The sequence below is a fragment of the Mercenaria mercenaria genome, chromosome 9 (assembly GCF_021730395.1).
Source record: "Mercenaria mercenaria strain notata chromosome 9, MADL_Memer_1, whole genome shotgun sequence".
Classification (NCBI taxonomy): Eukaryota; Metazoa; Mollusca; class Bivalvia; order Venerida; family Veneridae; genus Mercenaria; species Mercenaria mercenaria.
The window spans coordinates 53,042,577-53,064,585 of NC_069369.1; the positions used below are offsets into that span (position 1 = coordinate 53,042,577).

At 35.5% G+C, this 22,009-nt stretch overlaps 1 protein-coding gene across 1 annotated transcript; it reads left to right on the forward strand.

Annotated features, from left to right (window-relative positions):
- The first annotated feature begins 1,030 nt into the window (after positions 1-1,030).
- On the forward strand, positions 1,031-18,223 carry LOC123547179 (alkaline phosphatase-like). Its single transcript, XM_045334086.2, has 11 exons — positions 1,031-1,440; positions 2,451-2,528; positions 4,655-4,875; positions 5,651-5,828; positions 6,215-6,384; positions 6,690-6,797; positions 12,621-12,720; positions 13,173-13,316; positions 15,593-15,784; positions 16,308-16,421; positions 18,012-18,223. Exons 1-11 carry the CDS (start codon positions 1,299-1,301, stop codon positions 18,221-18,223), a joined length of 1,659 nt encoding a protein of 552 aa, XP_045190021.2. The 5' UTR covers positions 1,031-1,298.
- The last annotated feature ends 3,786 nt before the right edge of the window (positions 18,224-22,009 follow it).

Consider the following 22,009-nt stretch of genomic DNA (forward strand, 5'->3'; position numbering starts at 1 on the left):
TATCCCGACCTACCCTAAATTTTTGGCCCGACCCTAAATGTTTTTACGACCTTGGAGAATATTTTTTTCAACTTTTGAACAAAAAGTTGCAAAACTGCACTTTTTATGCTTTAAACATGGCCATTGATGTTAGAAATCAACTAACTTATGCTCTAAAGCCTTATTTATATTCATTTTTTGACACAAAAATAATTTCTGAAAAGTCTCCCTTAATAAAAAAAAAATCCAAAGAAAGATTTTTTCCGACCTACCTATCCTAATTTCTTTGAGCATGTTACCGGAAACAAAGAATTTTTTTGGGGGCTAATCAAAAGAAGACTGATTCATTGAGGTCTTATGAAAACACTCAAACTATGACTTTTCTGTATTTCACAGTAATATTGTTGGAAAACGACGTTAAACCCGTTTACTTTCGTCAAAAATATCAAACCTATTTAGAATTTATCATATTTTTAAATAATTAATACAATCTGACTCCTTGTGAGCTACAAGTGGATGTAATATGCCAGTAAATCTGCGTACAGTAGGTACTAAGGACACTAAATCGTGTCGTGCAATTATTTCAAGACAAAATACTACTCAAAGCTTAAGCAAAAGTCTGCCGTGCCTATTTGTTCAATTTGTTGGGTTTCATGTCATACCGTTACAAGTTAGATTATATAGTGGCTTTGCGGTTTTTATGATAAAAGAAGGGCTAAGTTGCAGATACGGGCCCACACTCCGATAGTATCAATGACCTGAATGACTTCCTCACATAATAGAGTTCTATATCCCTTGGTTTATTTTTCGAAGATTTCGATCTGCATCTCATGCGCGGCTTTGAACGGCAAGTGCTTCCAATTTAGGAACCAGAAACTTATGGTGATTGAATCCACAAAGAAAAAAACACCTTGAGGACGAGTATGATTCATACTTATAATTCAGCTTCTGAACGTGTGCATACCTTCGTCTATCAACATATTCAAAATAATTAATTAACACAGTTTCCGTCACTAGCCATCAAGATGATAAGTATGTGTACGTAATCTTCCGAACATATGAGCTGCAAAAATAACGCAAAGATTTTACTATTTATATAAAAAATGCAGATTCAGTTAGGTAACACATTTGCTTCTAACGCAAATGTTATGAACTGATGTGTAATGAAAATCTTTTCTTTTCTTGAATAACCAATGAACTGCTACATTCAAATTAAGCAAAAAACGGAAATAAGGCTTTTGACTGCTGGAGCAGCTTAAACAATTTAAAAACCTTTAGAAACGAGATACTACAACGGCTCGGGAGAATAAAGGACAGTGATGAAATCTGATATATGTGCGTGTGTATTGTTTCATTTGTTTGTTTGTGGTGGGTCTTGGTCTGTACACGGAAGACAACAGAGTTTATACAGTAGTCGTTCTCAAACAAACTGGAATAGTTTCGCAAATGGATTAGATAATGGTATGATTATTTTGTTATTTCGATTCATAATTGAGCCGTGCCATGAGAAAAACAACATAGTGGGTTTGCGACCAGCATGAATCCAGACCAGCCTGCGCATCCGCGCAGTCTGGTCAGGATCCATGCTGTTCGCTTTCAAAGCCTATTGCAATTAAAGAAACCTTTAGCGAACAGCATGGATCCTGACCAGAGTGCGCGGTTGCGCAGGCTGGTCTGGATCCATGCTGGTCGCAAAGCCACTATGTTGGTTTTCTCATGGTGCGGTTCATATAATGTTATTTTTAATTGCTTCAGGGACAGGAAGAATGTAAATGTGCCCGCTTTATGCCATTTATTTTCAATTCTAAAAAGAATATTTTCTATTGTTAGTTCATGTAACTGTTAAATAACAGAAGACTAAGTCAGTGAGTTCGTTAAAATATTTGTTTAAGAAAATACTCGACATCTTTCTTTTCTGTACAGTGTAATTGGTAGACACTGAAATATTGTTTAAAAACGACGTTAAACCCGTTCACGTTCGTGGAAATGGTTAAACCTATTTAGAATTTATCATTTTTCTAAATAATTGTAACAGAGTGCGCTTGTCCTTGAGAAAACAAAAGGATATACTTGGTATTAATACATTTTCCCTCAATGAGAGATATTCAGGGTGTCCAATGATATCTGGTGCTATTTCGTATGCCCATACTGTTTATAAAAAGTGTTATACATATAATATGTAATTATACATATTTTTGTTAATATAAACCTTTTTATATATGTAACATGTACATATTATGTAGCTTTCACTATTAAAAGTATTCAGTTGTAACTAAAAGTGGTTGTTTTAAAGACCGTGCTTCAAAATTACTTACTTTTTGCACTAATAACGACGCGGATTTATTTAGTCAAGCTTCTTGAGGCATTCTTTTGTTTGAACATTTAAAAGAGTGTCTACAACATACATCTGTGACAACGACTGGTTGGGAAAAGCTGCACTGTGTTTAGTTTGGTTATCTTTATTTTAACAGAAGCTCGACATTTCATGCAGATGACAGACACTCAACATTCCAAGCAGACGGCAGAGAAATTGTGGCGGATACAGCATGGTTAGTTTTTTTCTCACTTTTTCATATAAGAAGCTTCTAAGGGGTTTGTCATTACCGTCTATTTCTATTCTAATTGGCCTTTAAACTTACTTTTCTCGTTAATACATTTGTTCTTAATGATTCGGAACGTTGATGTGTCTTTGGTCTATTTTCATTTCTAAGAAACTGGTTTGTCATGTCTCGTACAAACTGGATCGCGCAAAGCTGAAGACTAATATTATCTTTTGTTTTAAAAAGTAATTTATTGTTTATTGTCCTCTTGTTATGTTTGGTTGCATAGTGTTACGACCTGTACTTCTGTCATGTTGATTATGCTCGTGTCCACGTGTCTTGAGAGCTTGGAGCTTGGGGCTCGGGCACGGCATTAGTTTTTTTTGTCAATAGATTAACACAATTGTTTAAGTCTTGTTTTTTTTTATTTTGTAAATATTTGCTATGGAATTATGTTTAAATCATTTGGGTCCTTTTGTAATAAAATTTGTGAAATGATCCTTTGGAAACATAGAATGCAACCAGGAAGAATAATAACAGACTCGGTTTGATTGAGTCTGTTCACGAGAGGTAATGAAATGTGCAACACCTCTCACGCCCCCTAGCACTGGTTTAAGCGGAACTCTATTACACATGTTGAAAACACCCCATGATCCCAAAGGACCAGAAAATATAACAACACTGTATGTCGAATCCTCCGGCTTTTCTAAGAACATCCGGAACGAACCTTAGATAACAAACCCGTTGTGATATCTTTTTCAAAGTAGAATGTGTCCATCACAATGATTATGAGTTTGAGACATACAACACCTGAACTATATTTAACATATCTATATATAGAAACCCGCTTTTGTAAAACTATAAAAAGATTTTCACTGACAAAACACTTCTCATACTTAAGCAAAATGATAAATCATTTCTAAAAATGCTGCCCTAATTTTCTCGTTATATTACGTACCTCATTTAGAGTGCATACAGTGATATAGAGCCTTGATATACATCAATTAATATGCGTATGGTTCTCTAAAATATATACTTCCTCTATTTTAGGACATCGTAAGCAGCGATGGCCAGGTCCGCCATGGCTCTTGTGCTTATAAAAAATTGTGCGTTGTGAGGTTTCAAAGAAGTTCATATTTTGTTAAGAGGATGTCAAATATACCGTGTTCGAGAAATAGAAATATTTCTGGTTATGCACAGTGATACCGCTCACACGAAAAAATGGTTTCGGGCAAGCCTTGGTAACGGATTTCTTTGCAAAGAGTCACGGATTTCAGGATGATTTCTGTGTAATTTACCATCATCGAAAACGAAAGCAGACTTGCATTTCACAGAACTGATATATCTGTTCTATATTTCTATATTTAATTTATTTTTGATAAAATAGAGTTATTTTGCCAAAAGGAAGTGACTATTATTGAACAGATAATATAAATAAACCTAATGTCATTGTGGCCCATTTCCATGTCACGACTTCTGTCTTCAGTATGAATAATTTGTATCTTAGAAATATAGGTAATCTGGACATTTCCTTTTTTGAAAATTTGTCTGTGATCATACATGAAACATATTTTATGTACCAGTAAGCTACCAACAGATCGTTCACATTTAGCAGTTAACGTTGGTGGCAGTCATACACGAAAAAATTCTCCTCCCTGATATGTTATCGTCCTTCAGTCCGTGACACTTTGCTCAAAAATCCGTTACCAAGGCTCCTTCGATCCTTTTCTTTGCGTGACCGACATCCCCTATGCGCTTGTAATGCTGCGTCGATATCAAAATGAACACCGCCACGATATAGACAAACGATTTAGACTGGTTCGCGAAGATTTGTAGGGAAACACTACTAGTTGACTGAAGTTTTAACTTGACTGTAATGTAAACAAACCAAATATATTATGAAATATGCCAGAGTGATATTCAAGAATGATATTCTGTCAAAGCGTTATTGTTATAGATAGCGTTACGTTTGCGTTTTCAGACAGTCAGATATGTCCTTTTTACTTTGAATTTGAAACTCAAGATGTATTTGATACTAAAATTTATATTGTCATGGTGCACAAGTTTTTGTGGACACTTAATCACGTGTATAATCCGTTTATTTACTATGGGTCAGACTCTCATTCCTACTTCAGAAAAGTCGTTCTGGTTCAACCAAGGTTTCAAAGATATCGAGAAAGAAATAAACAAAAAGAAGAATATTGATATAGCCAAGAATATAATTATTTTCATTGGAGATGGAATGGGCGTATCCACTGTGACAGCTGCCAGAATACTAGGTGGGCAGAATAACGGTAGGCCTGGAGAGGAAAATATTCTAAGTTTTGAACAGCTTGACAACGTAGCTTTATCCAAGGTATTGATATATGTCATGCACTGCAACGACTTAATGGGTGAACTACGAGAAGCGAAATATATAATGTATAAGTAAATCATGTATAACAAATTCTTGTATATATGTATATTTGGCAATAAAATTACAAACAATATTCACCCACCCGATTCGGTATATGTTGTTTAGAGTTTTGGTTAACATGATTTTAACTTCCCGACCTACTGTTAAGTTACAAATCAATGAGTGAGAACGAAAGAAGTCTGTCTGCATCTTTATTTATATGCCCTTGAACCTCTTTCGCTCTCATCCTTCAAAGTATTAAAAATCCTGTTTTACTTTTTTTTCTTAATTCCTCGGCGATATATGACCTTTTTGTCTCGATTCGCCGTAAAACCCAACTCACTCACTCTTTCTTAATTCCAGAATGTATAGTATAATATTTTTATATACCTTTTTTGTATTATATACTTTATCAATTTCTAGGTTAATACACGTTTACTGTCCTATTATAACGCTTAAACTTTACCCCATTTTTCAGTAAACCTTTCCTCGAAATCGTAGTTTAACTTAAAGCACGTAAAACCAAGAATCGACAATCATACATATCAAAATTCACAGATATATTCACATTTTCTCTGTTTTTTGTTTGTTTCAAGAAACAGAAAAATAAACGAATGAACGTATTAACGTTTTTGTACTGAGTTTTTGTACTGTGAGTGTCATTGATTTTTTAAAATGCATATATCTATACAAGAATATGGGATATGATGAGTTTTACCTTTTTGTTTTACTTTAGACATACAACCTAGGCCGCATGACCCCAGACTCTGCAGGAACTGCAACGGCTATACTATGTGGTGCGAAAACAAATGCTGGGATTCTAGGACTTGATGGACGAGCAGTATATTCAGACTGTGCAGCATCAGGGAACGCTGAAAAGTTAGACTCATTGCTAAACTGGGCCCAGGCTGCAGGTAAATTTCTTAAAATGTATCAACCTTGATATGTTGTGCATTAGATTGCAAGTAAAATTCTTACGAGGTAGTCCTAAATACCAGCAAGACTACTCGATACATCGGGCCCATGCAGCAGCTACATATCAAGAACCAAGGCAGGACGTAAAATCCTTGAGATACCTCAATACCATCTAGGTTCCTCGATACATTGGGCCCAGAAGGCAGCTATATATGTCGGATCAATGCAGGGCGTAATATCATTACGATACCTCAATACCACCTAGACTACTCGATACATTGGGCCGTAGAACCAGGTAAAATCCATAAAATACATCTATAATTGATAGATCCTTGATATGATGGACACAATTTTACGTCCTTTTACATTTCTTGTCAATTAATAGGAAAACGAACTGGGATTGTTACCACATCAAGGGTGACTCATGCCACACCAGCCGCCGCATATGCGAAAACGCCTAACCGTAACTGGGAGGGTGACACTGCAATGACTCCGGCCGATGCGCCATGTAAAGACATCGCTAGACAGCTCGTTGAGGACAATCCAAATATAAACGTTAGTGGAAACAGCCAATTGATTGTTTTTCCATGTGTTCCTGATTTAAGGAAAAACGTCATATGTGATTTTATAGAATCGAAGCTGCACTTAAGCATAATGTCACACACATGCCTAATGTTAAGATAAGAAGTCGCAAAATTATATCGAAAAAAGTGAGACAAATATGTGTTACTTGATAAAGAAAAGTTCAAACATAAATGTGTTACAGGGCTGTAAAGCACATGTCATGCAGAGCAAGGAGATATATGCATAGCAAATATTCTGTTATTGTAGACTAAGTAAATACTTTTCATATTGATAAGGTAATTCTTGGTGGAGGGCGAATGTACTTTCTTCCGAACACCACAAAAGACCCAGAGACATACCAGATTGAATCAGGCCAGAGACAAGACGGCAGGAATCTCATAGAGGTAATTCTAAAAGACATGAAACCAACATATTTCTTACAGTTTAGGAAGTAAAAATGACATGCATGAGATAGAAAAAAAGATGCAAAATGACATTTGAAAATAACGGTCAATTAATTGCATAGTGCAATACGCTAATCAGTAATGCCTTAAGATGGTAATAAGGTCACTGACTTCAAATCACTTGCACCTAATTGATGCGAGTTCGAGTCTCACTGGGGGCGTTGAATTCTTCATGTGAGGAAGCCATCCAGCTGGTTTACGGAATGTCGGTGGTTCTACATATACCCAGAAGCCGACCTGTGATGAAATAAAGTGCGGAGGGGGCACATAGGGTCTTCATCCATCATCAAAGTTTAAAAGTCGCGATATCATCTATAATTGTGATTGTGCGACGGTAAAGCCAACAAAAATGTCTTTATCATTGTAATATGAGGCTTAGTGGAGCAGGATGTTGCAAAAATACTTCAGTTGATGATACAAGCATCAAATTTACAGGACAGTACCTACCTGGCATGCGCTTTAACATAAGATCAAGGGCCACTTGAAATAATGTCGTTTTCAAGATGGCCGCCGCAGAAACAAAATGGCCGCCATTTTGTATTTACTCTTCAGTACTTTATTTGAGGCAAGCATGTAATACATTAAAAAAATAGCATGTTTATGCCCCCAGCATCTACTAATGCGGGAGGCATATAGTGATTGTCCTGTCCGTCCGTCCGTTCGTTCATCCGTCCGAGCTCACATTTGCATACTTAGGTGGCTATAGGAACAGTAGGTAACTGTACTTTTTCTTTGATGTCATTCATTCCGTAAGGCTTTTATGTGGCTATTTTTCTTTTACGTGGCTAAAAGAACAATAGAGAGAACAAAAGAGTAGCCACATAAGTATCCATACGAGGTTAACCAAATGGGACCGTTTCGTCTTGCATCAATACCCCTTACTAGAATGACTTAATACTAAATCAGATGTAACCTGTGACCATTCCTCATCTCCAGACATCACCTGACCTCAATTTGATCGTCACCTTGACCTCATTTTGGACTTAGGTTGCTTTATATGGGCCATCTCTTGGTTAACCAAATGGGACCGTTTCGTCTAGCATCAATACCCCTAACAAGAATGAATTGATACTAATACAGATGTAAACTGTGACCATTCCCCATCTTCAAACATCACCTGACCTCAGTTTGACCTTGACCTTGTTTTGGACTTAGGTGCAAAATCTATCGACAAGGATGCCACTGGGGGCATCAAGCGTTTATTAAATGCAGCTCCTTGTTTTTATTTATATACTTTCGTTTCAGTTTAGAACAGAATACCAGTCTGTAGTATTCATATTCTTTTAATTTGTAATCAATTTTGTATGACTAAGCTCATGGCTTTAGACATCTCAACACTTAAGTTTTTATAACTTGCAGTTTTGTTTTCGAACAATGGTAAAATCTGAAGCACACCAACCAATATAGTTTTATATACATTACACTCAGATTACATTCAATGCAATAAATTAACATCGTTAGAAAATGCGTCTTATAAACCACGTGGGGATAAAGAAATAGGACCGCGTGAGCACTTGCACAGTGAAGAGCAACATTTTCTTATAATGCAAACCTTAAGAAACTATCTCTGTTGATTTACTATACCCACGACACTATACACATCGGAAATCGTGTTCTAACCGAAACAAAAAAATATGCATATACTGCATTTAGTTATTTTCTTAACAGTTGCAACATCAAATTGCTGTGCATAACAGACCTAAGCGGTGGCACTTGCAATTTCCAGTACAGGAAGTCCTTTTGCAGCCACACTTTTGAAGGACCTGGAAGCATTCAGCTATAACCGACAATTCCATCCGATAAGGGATCCACACATTGTTCTGCTTCAGCCATCCCCAGTTTGACGGAGGCGGCAGTTGCTGCATGGTCACAGCTGCTTTGCCCCAGACATGACCTGCCTGAAAAATTGCTCGTTTGATGAATTGTTTCAGAGCACCTTTTGTTGGTGGAATCGCATTATACGCTCTTTGTTTCCGGGCAAACAAATCAAGACGAGCTTCATCCATCTTGCATGTCGTGCTTGATCGAGCATACAATATAACTAAAAAAATTTTCTAATGTATCCATTTCCTACTCCGTTATTGTGTATTTGGCAACACGGAGACTATGAAATACTTTGAACTGTAGCTGTTTCACAAACATTCTATTCCTGCCATGCAGATTTCTTGCCCTTGCCGACAAATGCAGAAACAGTGTCGCAACCGGTAAAAGCAAGAAACAATGGCAATGCCTTTGAGTGAGGACCAAGTAAGCAAGCCACAAACATCAGTACACTGCCATGGCAAGAACTAACTACAGTCTAATAATTGTTATTGTTCGGTTTCCTGTCAATGAGGCATGCTTTGCATGAACAAATATACGATTATCGGCTTCTTCTCGATTGCATGGAGCAAGCGCATTTCTGTTTATATCTAAATCGCAAACAGTATCGGCACCTTTTGTTGCTATGATCATTTTATTGGTTTGCACAGTTATCATTATATCCCGAGATATCTAGGGGCTATTCTGGATTGTGGTCCGTCCGTCTGTATACGGAATTTGTCTGCGCTATTTCTCAGCAATTATTTGCCAGTTTTCAATCAAACCTTGTAATTATTATCAGTACAAAGCCAAGTTGCGCATGTGCGAAGCGGGTTCTATTTGGATGATTTTTCACTTAGTTATGGCCCTTTATTTTTCTTTCTTTATATGAATACGGAAAACTTTTGTCCGCGCTATTTCTCGGTCATCATATGCGAGACTTTTATCAAACCTTGCAATTATCATTGGTACCAAGTCAAGTTGTACATATGCAAAGCATGTTCCATTTGAATTATTTTTCACACAGTTAAAGTTCTTTATTATTTTTTTCTATATATGTATATGGAAAAAAATGTCAGCGCTACTTATCAGTCAGACTTGTTATTACTATTATCATTGGTACCAAGTGTAGTTATGCATGTGCGAAACACGTTCCATTTGAATGATTTTTGACTAAGTTGGGGACCTTTATTTGTTTCGAACACGAACAGAGTTACATTGGATTTTTATGCCCCCGAAGGGAGGCATATTAGTTTTCAACTGTCCGTCCGTTCGTTCGTTCGTTCGTCACAACGTTAACTTTTTGCATGAAGGCACTTTACTCGCAAACCACTGCATCCAGGACCTTCAAACTTCACACGTTGATAGTACTTATTAAGTACACCACTCCTACTGAATTTGGGGTCACAAGGTCAAAGGTCAAGGTCACAGGGGCCAACGTTAACTTTTTGCATGAAGGCACTTTACTCGCGAACCACTGCACCCAGGACCTTTAAACTTCACATGCTGATAGTACTTACTGAGTATACTATCCCTCTTGACTTTGGGGTCACCAGGTCAAAGGTCAAGGTCACAGGGGCCAACGTTAACTTTTTGCATGAAGGCACTTTACTCGCGAACTACTGCACCCAGGACCTTCAAACTTTACATGCTGATAGTACTTATTGAGTACACTACCCGTACTGACTTTGGTGTCACCCGATCAAAGGTCAAGGTCACAGGAGCCAACGTTAACTTTTTGCATGAAGGCACTTTACTCGCGAACTACTGCACCCAGGACCTTCAAACTTTACATGCTGATAGTACTTATTGAGTACACCACCCGTACTGACTTTGGTGTCACCCGGTCAAAGGTCAAGGTCACAGGAGCCAACGTTAACTTTTTGCTTGAAGGCACTTTACTCGCGAACCACTTCACCCAGAACCTTCAAATTTCACATGCTGATAGTACTTATTGAGTACACTACCCCTACTGACTTTGGGGTCACAAGGTCGAAGGTCAAGGTCACAGGGACCAACGTTAACTTTTTGCATGAAGGCACTTTACTCGCGAACCACTGCACCCAGGACCTTCAAACTTCACATGCTGATAGTACTTACTGAGTACACAACCCCTACTGACTTTGAGGTCGCCAGGTCAAAGGTCACGGTCACAGGGGCCAACGTTAACTTTTTGCATGAAGGCACTTTACTCGCGAACCACTTCACCCAGGACCTTCAAATTTCACATGCTGATAGTACTTATTGCGTACACCACCCCTACTGACTTTGGGATCACCAGGTCAAAGGTCAAGGTGCTGTGGGGGCATTTGTCACCATTAGTGACAGCTCTTGTTTTAACATACTTTATCGGTTAAGTATAACTAGTTGATGACCCTTGGTGATATAATAAAATAAAAAAGTGGAAACCCACAGGTCTCCAAACACGACATAAACGAAAATGTTGCAGGCTTGATTTAATTTGTGGTTATGGAGCCTGCATATCACAGAAACTGCCAAAAGACAAGATTAAAAAGCAGATTGCATGGTCCCTTGACCTACTGACTTAATTTCTTTTCTTTTTTTAAGATATTGCCATAAAATTCGAACCACTTGTACAGTTTTGAACAAACATTTCAAAACTGACTTTCAGTGACCTTGATCTTGACCTACTTTCTTTTTTTAAGGTACAGCAGTGAAGTTTGGAGATCTTATACAGTTTTGCACAACATTTTTTGTGCGTCTTTGTACATCTTCTTCCTGTACAATATACAAAGCAATGTATCATATTTTCAATAACCCTGTTCCTCTGACAATAAGCTGATGTCTGGGGGTATTCATCACCATTAGTGATACGTCTTGTTTTATCCGCACGAAAACTAAATAGTTTAGTTTTATTTTCAACGCATCTAAGAAAGCTATTCCATAGTTTAGGAGGTCTTCTATTGAAGTCTTTTCGACATTATCAAGAGTTTGAAATAGAACATAAACAAAAGCACAGATACTTAAACTTACAATGATATATTCAAATTTGGTATCTGATAAGCAATGGTTCAGTATTGCCATACTTTTAGACTGTTTCTCAGTGAAACAAAGCAAGAAATGAAGGATAGAACAGAGAAGAGATTGAAAAGAAGAGACGTCCATATAAACCATATTAGCTTCTTTCAGGCCAATATCATAATAATATGCTTTCACGTTTGTCTGGGGCCAGGATCTAATCAATAGTCGATGGTTATAGCACTGAAAGTAGAAAACTCAAACTTGGCCGTGATAAGAACGTTATCTAAAAGTCGGTCATTTTAAAGATGGCGACCTTCTTAAATGGGTCGATATTTGGAAAAGGCAACATTAAAAATAAAACTATCAGCTTATGGGAACAAACTGATAGGGAAAAACATGTTATATCCCAACAAATATGATATTTTAGAAACTTACAGATCCTGATTATATGAAAAATGCCTCAATTCTGGCAGCCATTTTGAAATTTGGAGGCCATCTTGAAAATGGATGATTTTTAGGTTGCCCTCGATCATTTTTGAATCTGGGCCATATGATGAACATTTAGTGTAAATTTCATACTTGTATCATCAAGTGAAGTATTTCCTTAGATTTTCTCACTAAGCTGCTCCACTAGCTGTTTCTCGTGACCATTCATTAAAAATAGTTATATCCGTTTGACCGAAAATTGTTTCACTTGACTCTGCTATTTCTCTCGACAGTTTAGTAATACAAAATATTTTTTTGACTATTTATTTACACAATTTTATCCGTTTGACTAAACATTATTTCTCTTGATCATTTATGAATAAAGCTTCATGAGCCTGACGAACATTAGTATGCTTTTAAAAGACTATTTATTTAGAAGATATACATTCAGATAAAATATAATATTGTATAGCAGCCATATGAACACTAACTTTGATCCATCTGTGAATGCTGTGGAATATTTGGTTGTTATGGTTTACTCTTTTCCGTTTACAGGAGTGGATAAACGACAAGATAAATCGCATGAAGAATTACAGATATGTATGGAATAGGGATGACTTTTTGACGGTTGATGATAATGTCGAGTTTCTGTTGGGTAAGAAAAGCATGATTTCGGTCACATTGAATAATGTTTGTCGAAACCATAAACACATTTTTAATGAAATAAGCTGAAATAAGTAAATATATATCAGTATTCTTCAATATATATACATGTACCAGAAATGATGAAAACAACCTTTATGGTCATGCAATTAGGGGCAGTGTCTGAAGTGCTGTGAATTTCGCAATTTGTTGCATGATGTCCATAAATTGATACGCTTTTGATAACAAATTTCGGTGTTTAGCTCTAATGGCGCTATAGCACAACACTGGCTGAATAACCATTAATTCTGTCTTGTTGCTGAAAATATAGTGCTTTGGAAGCTCGGATGTTATCAGGTGATGAAGAATCCGCAATCTACATGTTGTGTGTCCAAAACTGAATTACTTATAACTGCAGCGTTGTGCTAGCTTGCAAGTTAACACATTTGTTTTTTTTCTGCACAGGCCTCTTTGAACCAAGTTATATGAATTTTGATTTGCTACGGAAAGAATCAGGGCCCTCGGGTGAACCATCTCTTGCAGAAATGGTTGAAATGGCTATCAAAATCTTAATGGAAGGAGAAAATGGATTTTTTCTTCTCGTAGAAGGTATTATCACCGTGGTTGAATGCCATTTTAACAGTATTTTGTTTGTTTGTTTTGTTTTGTTTTGTTTAAAGGCACTGGCCTCCAGATTTGGCTAAAAAAAATCTTTCTTTCAAATTGAAGTCTGGTCATATTATGAACATCAGAATATGAATTTTTGTTTTAAAGTATTAAAAAAATTCCAAATCAAGAAAAAAATGATGACTGCGTCGGTTTCGAACCCCGGACCGCCGCAGCAATAAAGACATTTTCCCGTCGTCGTAACCAAGAGCGCTATAGCTGAAGAAGTGAACAATGACTCCAAAATATAGATATTTATAATGGAGACAGTTTACCTGGAGTAAAAGCGTGACAAACGCTTTTCGATTTTCATCGTAAAAAGTAGTAAAAACAGCAAATTCTGATGTGTTTCTTAAGAAATATAGCATTTATTTCAAGATATCTAAAAGAAAAATTGTTGTCGAAAGATCTGGAGGCATGCCGCTTTAAGATTCATATATTAAGCTGATAAGTTATCTCCTCTGGATTGAATTTTCATCTCCATACTATATCACTTTAAAAATATAACATCTATCAAATTGTTCAAATCAAGTAGGAAAGTCCTTTCAGGGTGGTTTTTTATGTTTGAAAATATATATGTGCTTTTTCATTATACATATTCTAACATTGTTCGTGTTCAGTTGTATAGAGAACACCTTGCTTGTATCCATAACAAATTTCCACGACGTTTGTTTTAATTGTGTTTGTCTTACATATTTATCTGGGTAGTGTAGGTAACTATTAATTTTAGCATATTGCTATCTTGACAAATTCGACTTCCGCTATCAGGTAAGAAGCTTTGTAAGTATATGTAGAGATGAAATGTAGATGTTTTTATTAAATTTTCACATTTGCGTACCACCTGGAGAAATATGTAAGACACACGATAGCAATAAACGTAGTTTACTGAAACAATCTTTGAAAACGATTATTGAAGTTCTCTTAAGAAATTGACAATGGAGGGCAGAAAAATATGTCATACAAGACATAGAGATAGTTTTTCTTACTTCTTTCGAGAATTTGATACATGTTATCTCTGTTTATGTCTCATAACTCTGCCATGACTTATACAAGCCTTTTCAACTGACCCAGACTGAAGGAAAATAACAAGCAATGTGCATTTATAAGGCACTGTAAGGTTAGTGTCCATCAATTACGGTATGACGCCTAGCAGACCGACAATTACACTACCAATGTCTCATTCACAAAATACATTTCCGTGGTGTGTCGTCAAATATACAACAGTTTTGATGCGCAGGAATTTAACATGGAAAGCATTAGACAGATAGGTTTATACTTGAGCATCTGAACGATGAATAATGAAATACAAAAAGCCATTCTTCGTGTCCTAAAATGCTCATAAACACCTCGCGGTTGAAAAGATGATGATCTACATTGATAACGGTGATGCGGCAAAAGTTATCATCATAACCATTCCGCTTTTCAACCCTTTGTTTATCATTTGGATCTTTTTTTAGAATAATAGTATTGGTTTGTAGTTTTTGAACTAACACCCTTTTAAACAGTTTAGATGATATGGTTCCTTACTGGCTGTAACACGGACGAGGAGGGCTAAAGGTTTATATACAGGCGGGTACCCAGATAAAACCATCAATAGTATTTCTATGGCCGTTATATACCGGTATTGACGTTTCTGGATTTGAAACTAGCTATTAAGCTATAACCAAGTTTCTTCAAGTGACTGACAACTTCTCGATATGAACCAAAAGTAGCCAAAAATAACTGACAAGTTCTCCGTATGAGCCTAAAGTAGCAACAAATAAATGACAACTTATCCATATGAACCAAAAGAAGATAAAGTCCGTATCTGTAAGGAAAAAGTTTTGACTCCAGCTCGGACATATTACTCGTATCGGGCTAGACGGGCTGTTTAAGAAATTATCTGGTGTTAATTTAAAGTAATACACATCAATAAAAGTGAGAAATTGTAAATACATTGTACCATCAATGACAGTAATTTTGTATCAGTATTTCTTAAAATTGCGACGTTCGAAATTAACGCCGCTAATCGACGATTTTGTTGTTCGGAAACTTCAAAAGTACACGATACTAAGTGAATTGAAAACTATATGAATGTAGGAAGATATAAGACATAAATCACGATTCAAGTTGCATGTATTTCAGTTTTGGAAAATACATGGTTCTATTCAAAACGGTTTTGTTTCTTTGTTTAAACTTTGAAAAACCGGCTGAATGACAAAAGAGGATATTAATTACAGGTGCACGTATAGACCACGGTCACCACTACAATCTTGCAAAACTGGCACTCCATGATGCCCTCGCCTTTGATAAAGCGGTCAATGTCTCAAGAAGGAATATAGAGTTCGAGGACACTTTGATGCTTGTAACAGCTGATCACTCACATACATTTAACATTGCTGGTTATCCAAGCAGAGGCGCAGATATACTTGGTAAGATATACAAATTCGTTTAAACGTGTTGGTGAATTAGGTATGGTTCAATATGCTGTTAAAATCCATGTCAAAATCTAACGTTTTAGATTAGTCTCGGACCCCCCTTATTAACTACTTATAGTTGAAATTGACCAACTGCATGTTAGAAATAAACAAAACGAACGTAACGGTTACTGGCGTGTCGTGAGTTGCAATTTGAGTCCGTATTGTACTTTGCAAAATATGGCAAAAAGTAAAAAATCATTTCAGAAACAGTAAGTTATGAACACGTTTCTAATCAAGCACCAAACGCAGGTTTACATTTAGGCGGACCTACTTTTTTTCATAATTGAATTACAAATAAGTTTAAATAAACAAGTAATATAAAATGAAATATAAATGTATCATTGTTAAGAAACAAATATGGCAGCGCATTGCATTTTTTTTCAGTTTAAATCTATTAATAAAGTTTGTGTAAGCCACTGCAGAGTTGATAGAAATCACTACTACTCTCAATCTAATAAAATGCTTTTATATGCAGGTTTAGTAGATGGTGGCCCGCAACCACTGGATGGAAAACCCATGACAATTTTACAATACAGTAATGGACCAAGTTACGCTGAACCAAGAAGAGATCTGTCGGGAGTGGATACAAGTGAGACAAAACTTTTGAAATATTTTAGCAACCCATACATGATTCTAATATCCTGTTAAAGTTTAAGTTATTTCCTACAGGAATTTGTAACTATTTTCTTGGTTATAAATGATAGTTTTTACTTGTGACGTCATGACTACATACGTCCTATTGGTGTCATGTTGAAATATGATAAAGAATCGGTTAGTTTTCTCTCTTTTTTTTATTTTTAAGCTACAGTAATGAAACTAACATACATACGTGCGTGAAAGAAATTCCTATGATGTTTTCTTTGAATAGCGAAATAAAGGATAAGCGAATGAAAACACGACAATTTAATTTTTATAGATTTGTGGAAAAAAATGAACATTTGTCAAATACGATAAAACAGCACGAATCAATTTCGCCATTTTTTTTGTATATTCAAGAAACTAAGGATATTTCTGGATAAAATGACAAAATATCAAGAACGTTTACCTTTCTATAGTTTTGTTAGTTTTGATAAGCTAACCATACCCCGGCAATGAAAAGTGACGTTGTTACCCTTTCCATTTAAAGATGTGGTTTCCTTAGGTCGACAAAACTCTAAGGCTTATTTCGGGATACGCAAAACCCATTCCGGAAAGACGTACTTGACAGCTGGGCCACATTTGATGAATGTTTCGAAATTAAGACTTGATAAGAAACTTTATATTTGCCATTATGGTATGAATACAACAAAATAAGACACAATACTTTAAAATAACTGGTATCGTAATAAAATTACTCATGTCATATATTTAACTGATGAAAATGGAAATTTCTAAATAAAGGAAGTATAAAATATCCTGTTACATTTACAGACTGCCGTCTAGAATATACTATACGAGTGAGAAAAAAAACATGGCAAAACACCAACGTCATTATTCAATTTAAAACAAAATGTGCGTTTAAATCCGTTTTTTAAACAATAATCAGATGGTCTGATATTTCATAATACATTGTAGATACTACATATATTACGGTACCAAACAGACTGTGTAAGTTCATGGGAATTTCAGAAAAAGAGTATTACTGTACAAACTTAAAAACAATTGATGATATTAAGTAAAAATAGTTTTAACAATCAAGAGGTTGCGAAAATATACGAAACGTTAGTAAGGTTGAAAATTGTTTGAAAAATCTTTATCCCAGTTCCGTCCAGTTGACAGTAAATAATTTCCTAAAACGCACCCCGTCTATTGTTAAAGAATATCAATGTTACGTTGTCTATTACTATGTTTACCAACTAAACCAATTTAGCCAGTTGTAAACGTGAAATATTTTTCATTCACCAATAAGGAAAATATGACTTTGTTTTAATCATTTTACCTTAACAAAATTTATACTATCCTAAAGAGAGTATTGTCCAAAATATCCGTTATTATGACCATGCAAGCACACGACAAGAACAAATTTGTGCTGGAACAGAGAGTAGGAGCATGAATGAGGTGAACATAGTCTGTATAACTGAATAAAGTCAAATCCATTTTAAACAAATATATTTAACGAATGTGAAATAAGTCTACAGTCTATGTATACCATCTTATTACCAAATTATATCGTTTTGTAATTTTTTTACTTTCATTTCAGCTGCGTATAATTTTATGTTTCCCTCTGGCATTCCACTAGCTCTTGAGACACATAGTGGCGAGGATGTGGCTATCTATGCCAGCGGTCCAATGTCGCACCTGGTAAATGGCGTCAAAGAACAGAGTTATATTGCCCATGTTATGGCGTATGCAAGTTGCATTGGGCCGTATTCAACTGGCCGTACTTTCCGACAATGCATGACAGCGCGATGAATATCATTTGGTATTATGTTGACCTTGCAATTGATATTACATCATAGATGCATTACCTCTTTAAAGTAATTGTTTATTTTCATTAATTCTTTATTTCAATACCACATTTATATAGCATTATCGCAAAGTATATACATACAGGCTTTATGAGCATAATTGAAAACCTGTTAAACCAAAATACAAATCTTAAAACAACAACAAAAAAGCTTGCAGTACAGTATATTGAATAAACAATGAATGACTGATAAAATGATATGCTATTCTACACTTTTATGTGACAAAAAGTGCAATTCTTACATAAGTTTGAATTATTTTAGCGCATATAAAATCAAAACAACATCAATAGTGACCAAAAGGATTGACCTTGACCAAATGTATGTGGCATTCAATAAATTTTACACAAATAGTTCGGTTGAATGCATTCTTTAAAATTAAATATGTATGCAAAACATTTTTCTTGTGTGATGATATGTGCAACTTTTATGTTGATATGGTACACGTTCCATCTATGTTCTAGCAATTAGTCAGTAAGTGAATACCAATCTTTAATTTTGAGAATACCATAAGGGGATATTTGAAACTATATCTTTAGTAAATAATAAGCTTTTAAGTTACTGTGATTATTGTCATTTAATTCATTGCCTAAATATAATTTTCATCAGACTTGGATTTTGTCTTGGCGGGGAATAAATGTAAATAAATCAGTGAGAATTGCATCCCTTTAAGGGCAAGCGGAAGAAACTGGTAAGAGAACTTTGGTGTCTTGGTTTAAGCGGTGAGTAAAGAGTATTACTGTCACTGATTTTAATTCAAACATTTGTTACAATAAAATATAGAGCACTGACCATATGTTTTATCTCGTTCAATTGCAAGTTTAACTTCTCCCTCCCACTACCCTCATTATTATAATAAATCAGTCATATCTACAAAGACAAGACGTGCCACAAACTTAACAACACGTATTTAGATGGACAGGCATGTCTTGTAGTGCAAATATTTTGTGTTGTTGTGTATTCAATGTCCCGACCAAGACAGTCGCAGAGATGTTACAACTGTTGTCGACATAAGCCTTATATATATCTAAATATTTTACATTTCAATATAAAAATTAACTACAGTGGCACAGAAGACATGTATAAATTAGCTTTGCCTTTGTATGCAATTAAACGTTTCCATCAATTTAAGTCACTTCAATAAAAAAGTAAACATTGAAGTTTATAAAAAGACAACGTCAATCAAAAACATGAAAGTTAATGAATAGACACTTTGTTGACTGATATATCCGTAAATCATCAATAAACATCTATAGTGACTGTCATGGATCCCACACACCGTGTTCAATTTGAATATTTTCTAAAGTTTTGCAGACTCCCCTCTCATACCTAATGTTTAAAACATATTAATAGAATCATTGCCACACTTAATCGTTAACTGTTACAAAAATAAATACAATTTATGAGAAAATAAAATCGCCGCAAATAGGGTACTTAGCTTAGCTTCTACGGCGGCACGTTTCTGCTTCTTCAGCGATCTTTAGCCAAATAATTAAAGTTTTTGCCAAATGTTTTTTATTTATTAATTTTTGTGTGTATGGGGGTGGGCAATGTATGTCTTACTAATCATTCAGGAATGAATCGTGTCATATTTATCCGTATACCATTCGTGCCAATTCTGTATAACTACATATATTTCAAACATTTACATTACACAATTAATGCAATTTTAGCCAAACAATGGGAAATTATCGTTCAAAAAATATGCTATCTATGCGTGTATTACATTTGTTTTCTTTCAATGAATCAAACTGCGCATAAATAAATGATAAATAATATATTTCCCTTTTTATTACTCTTTAATTATAACTCGACGCAAGTCAATCACCACTGACGGAAATCGTATTGACACAACGCAATGAATTTACTGCTTAATATACGCAAAAGCGGTTTTAATTAGGATAACAAATGTGTTTATAATAAAAACGTTACTAGTTTACGTATTTTGAAACTGTTTTCGAAAACAAGTAACTGGTTATATAAACATTACACCACTACAAACCAAACAATTGAAGTAAGGCTGGGAAGTGAAGAGGGTCGAAGATCAGAAATGGAATCCCGCGGAATAGAAACTGTTACTATGAATCGATATAAATCAACTAGGACATTAATGAAAGTTGAAATATGTTGTTATATTTTGGTTCATTTGTTTGCTTGCGGCGTTGCCTGGCCCAGATACGGACGACCACATCCTTTATACAATGGAAGACAACAAAGAAATGAAAATATTTTCACAAATGCTGTTCTACTTGGATTGGGTAAGGGACAACTAAAACTTTATTTTATTGTTGGAACGTTTTAATTACTTTTAGGGACAGGAAATTAATTATATGCTATTTACTGCTATTTACTGTAAATAGAAAGTAAAAACAGAATAAACCAGTGAGTCCCGGATTATATTTAAATTTGTAAGATATGAAAATATTCGTTTGGTAAGTAAAATATAAAGAAAATGTATTTACTGCGTTATTAATGCAGTAAAATTATATAAATTACGACGACTTTAGCTGTTCTCTATGACATATATATAAGACTTTAACTTGAATTAATCATTTTTAAATGTCCATATGTTTCCGTATATTACTGAAATAATTGAAATAGAAAGGAACGTTAAAGCCAACGACAAAAAGATACAGCTTTCAGTTATGTTTACAGAGGCCTCCGTGGCCGAATGGTTAAGGCCGCTGACTAGAAATCGAAACCTCTTAAGGTGAGAAAGCCAACATTCTAGCTAACGGAAGGCTGATGGTTTTACCCATGTGCCCACACATGCCTGAAAAAATGCCTTAAGGGATACCATTGGTCTTTTACCATCATGAAAAGCTGGATAAGTCGTAAGATAACCCAAATTATGCCGTGTGACTCTTAACCCAGCAGTTATATTTTCAATTCAATCCTGAAAGGTCAAGTTAAATTTAGCCTTTGTAGGATTTATATAAAAAATCTAAATAATCATAAACTTCGCCGTCGACGTATTTCTTTGACAAGAGAGATTTATTTAAGATTTTTGCTGACGATGATGGTGCTAACGGTGCTATGAATGAAAGTGTTAAATTAACATTACATAACTCTGTTTCAGATTTCAATGAAATACAGCCCTTGCAAAGGGCATTTGGTCAATGGTTTGGCTTTGGCAATTTGGGTCTGCTAAACAGTGGTTTTCCAATGAACGCTTACGAACGTAAAAGAGCTAGACAAGATATGAACATTCTAACTGCTTTAGGGGTTATTGATAGCCCAGAGGACGGGGGTTCACACGATACACCGGATAATCCTGGCGCCAAAAATGGAGTTGGAAAGGGTACGAAGAAGTCAACAGCTAACGGTCAATTGAAAGGAAAGAGAAAAATAATGAGTATAACTGCAAAAAATGTGAACACTAAGAACAGCAGCAATGTGGGTAACAAGAGCAAGTTACAAACGGAAAAGACTACAGAAGTCTTTAACAAGGGAGAAAAACAAGGTCTAAGAATGGGTAATGCTCAAAGTTCAACGAAAACTATGACAGTAAAAACTATAAAAGATGTTAATGAAAGAAAATTAGCTAACAAACAGAGGAAAGGTAGACAACAAAATAACGGAGGTGACACCGACAAAACTATAAACAGACCCGGTGGAAAACGTAGGATTAACAGGCCAAAGAGACGTAGAAATCCACCTGGTGGCAATCGCGTTGCAGGAGCTGATTCTGGTGAGGATCGGTCTGAAGACCACCCTCTTAGAGGCAGAGGAG

What these genes read in the sequence shown, in the direction of transcription:
- LOC123547179 (XM_045334086.2), top strand. Translation starts at nt 1,299, where the DNA reads ATGAAATCTGATATATGTGCGTGTGTATTGTTTCATTTGTTTGTTTGT. An exon ending in ACAACGTAGCTTTATCCAAG is followed by an intron (nt 4,876 to 5,650) that starts GTATTGATATAT and finishes GTTTTACTTTAG; the next exon opens with ACATACAACCTAGGCCGCAT. An exon ending in TAATGTCGAGTTTCTGTTGG is followed by an intron (nt 12,721 to 13,172) that starts GTAAGAAAAGCA and finishes TTTTCTGCACAG; the next exon opens with GCCTCTTTGAACCAAGTTAT.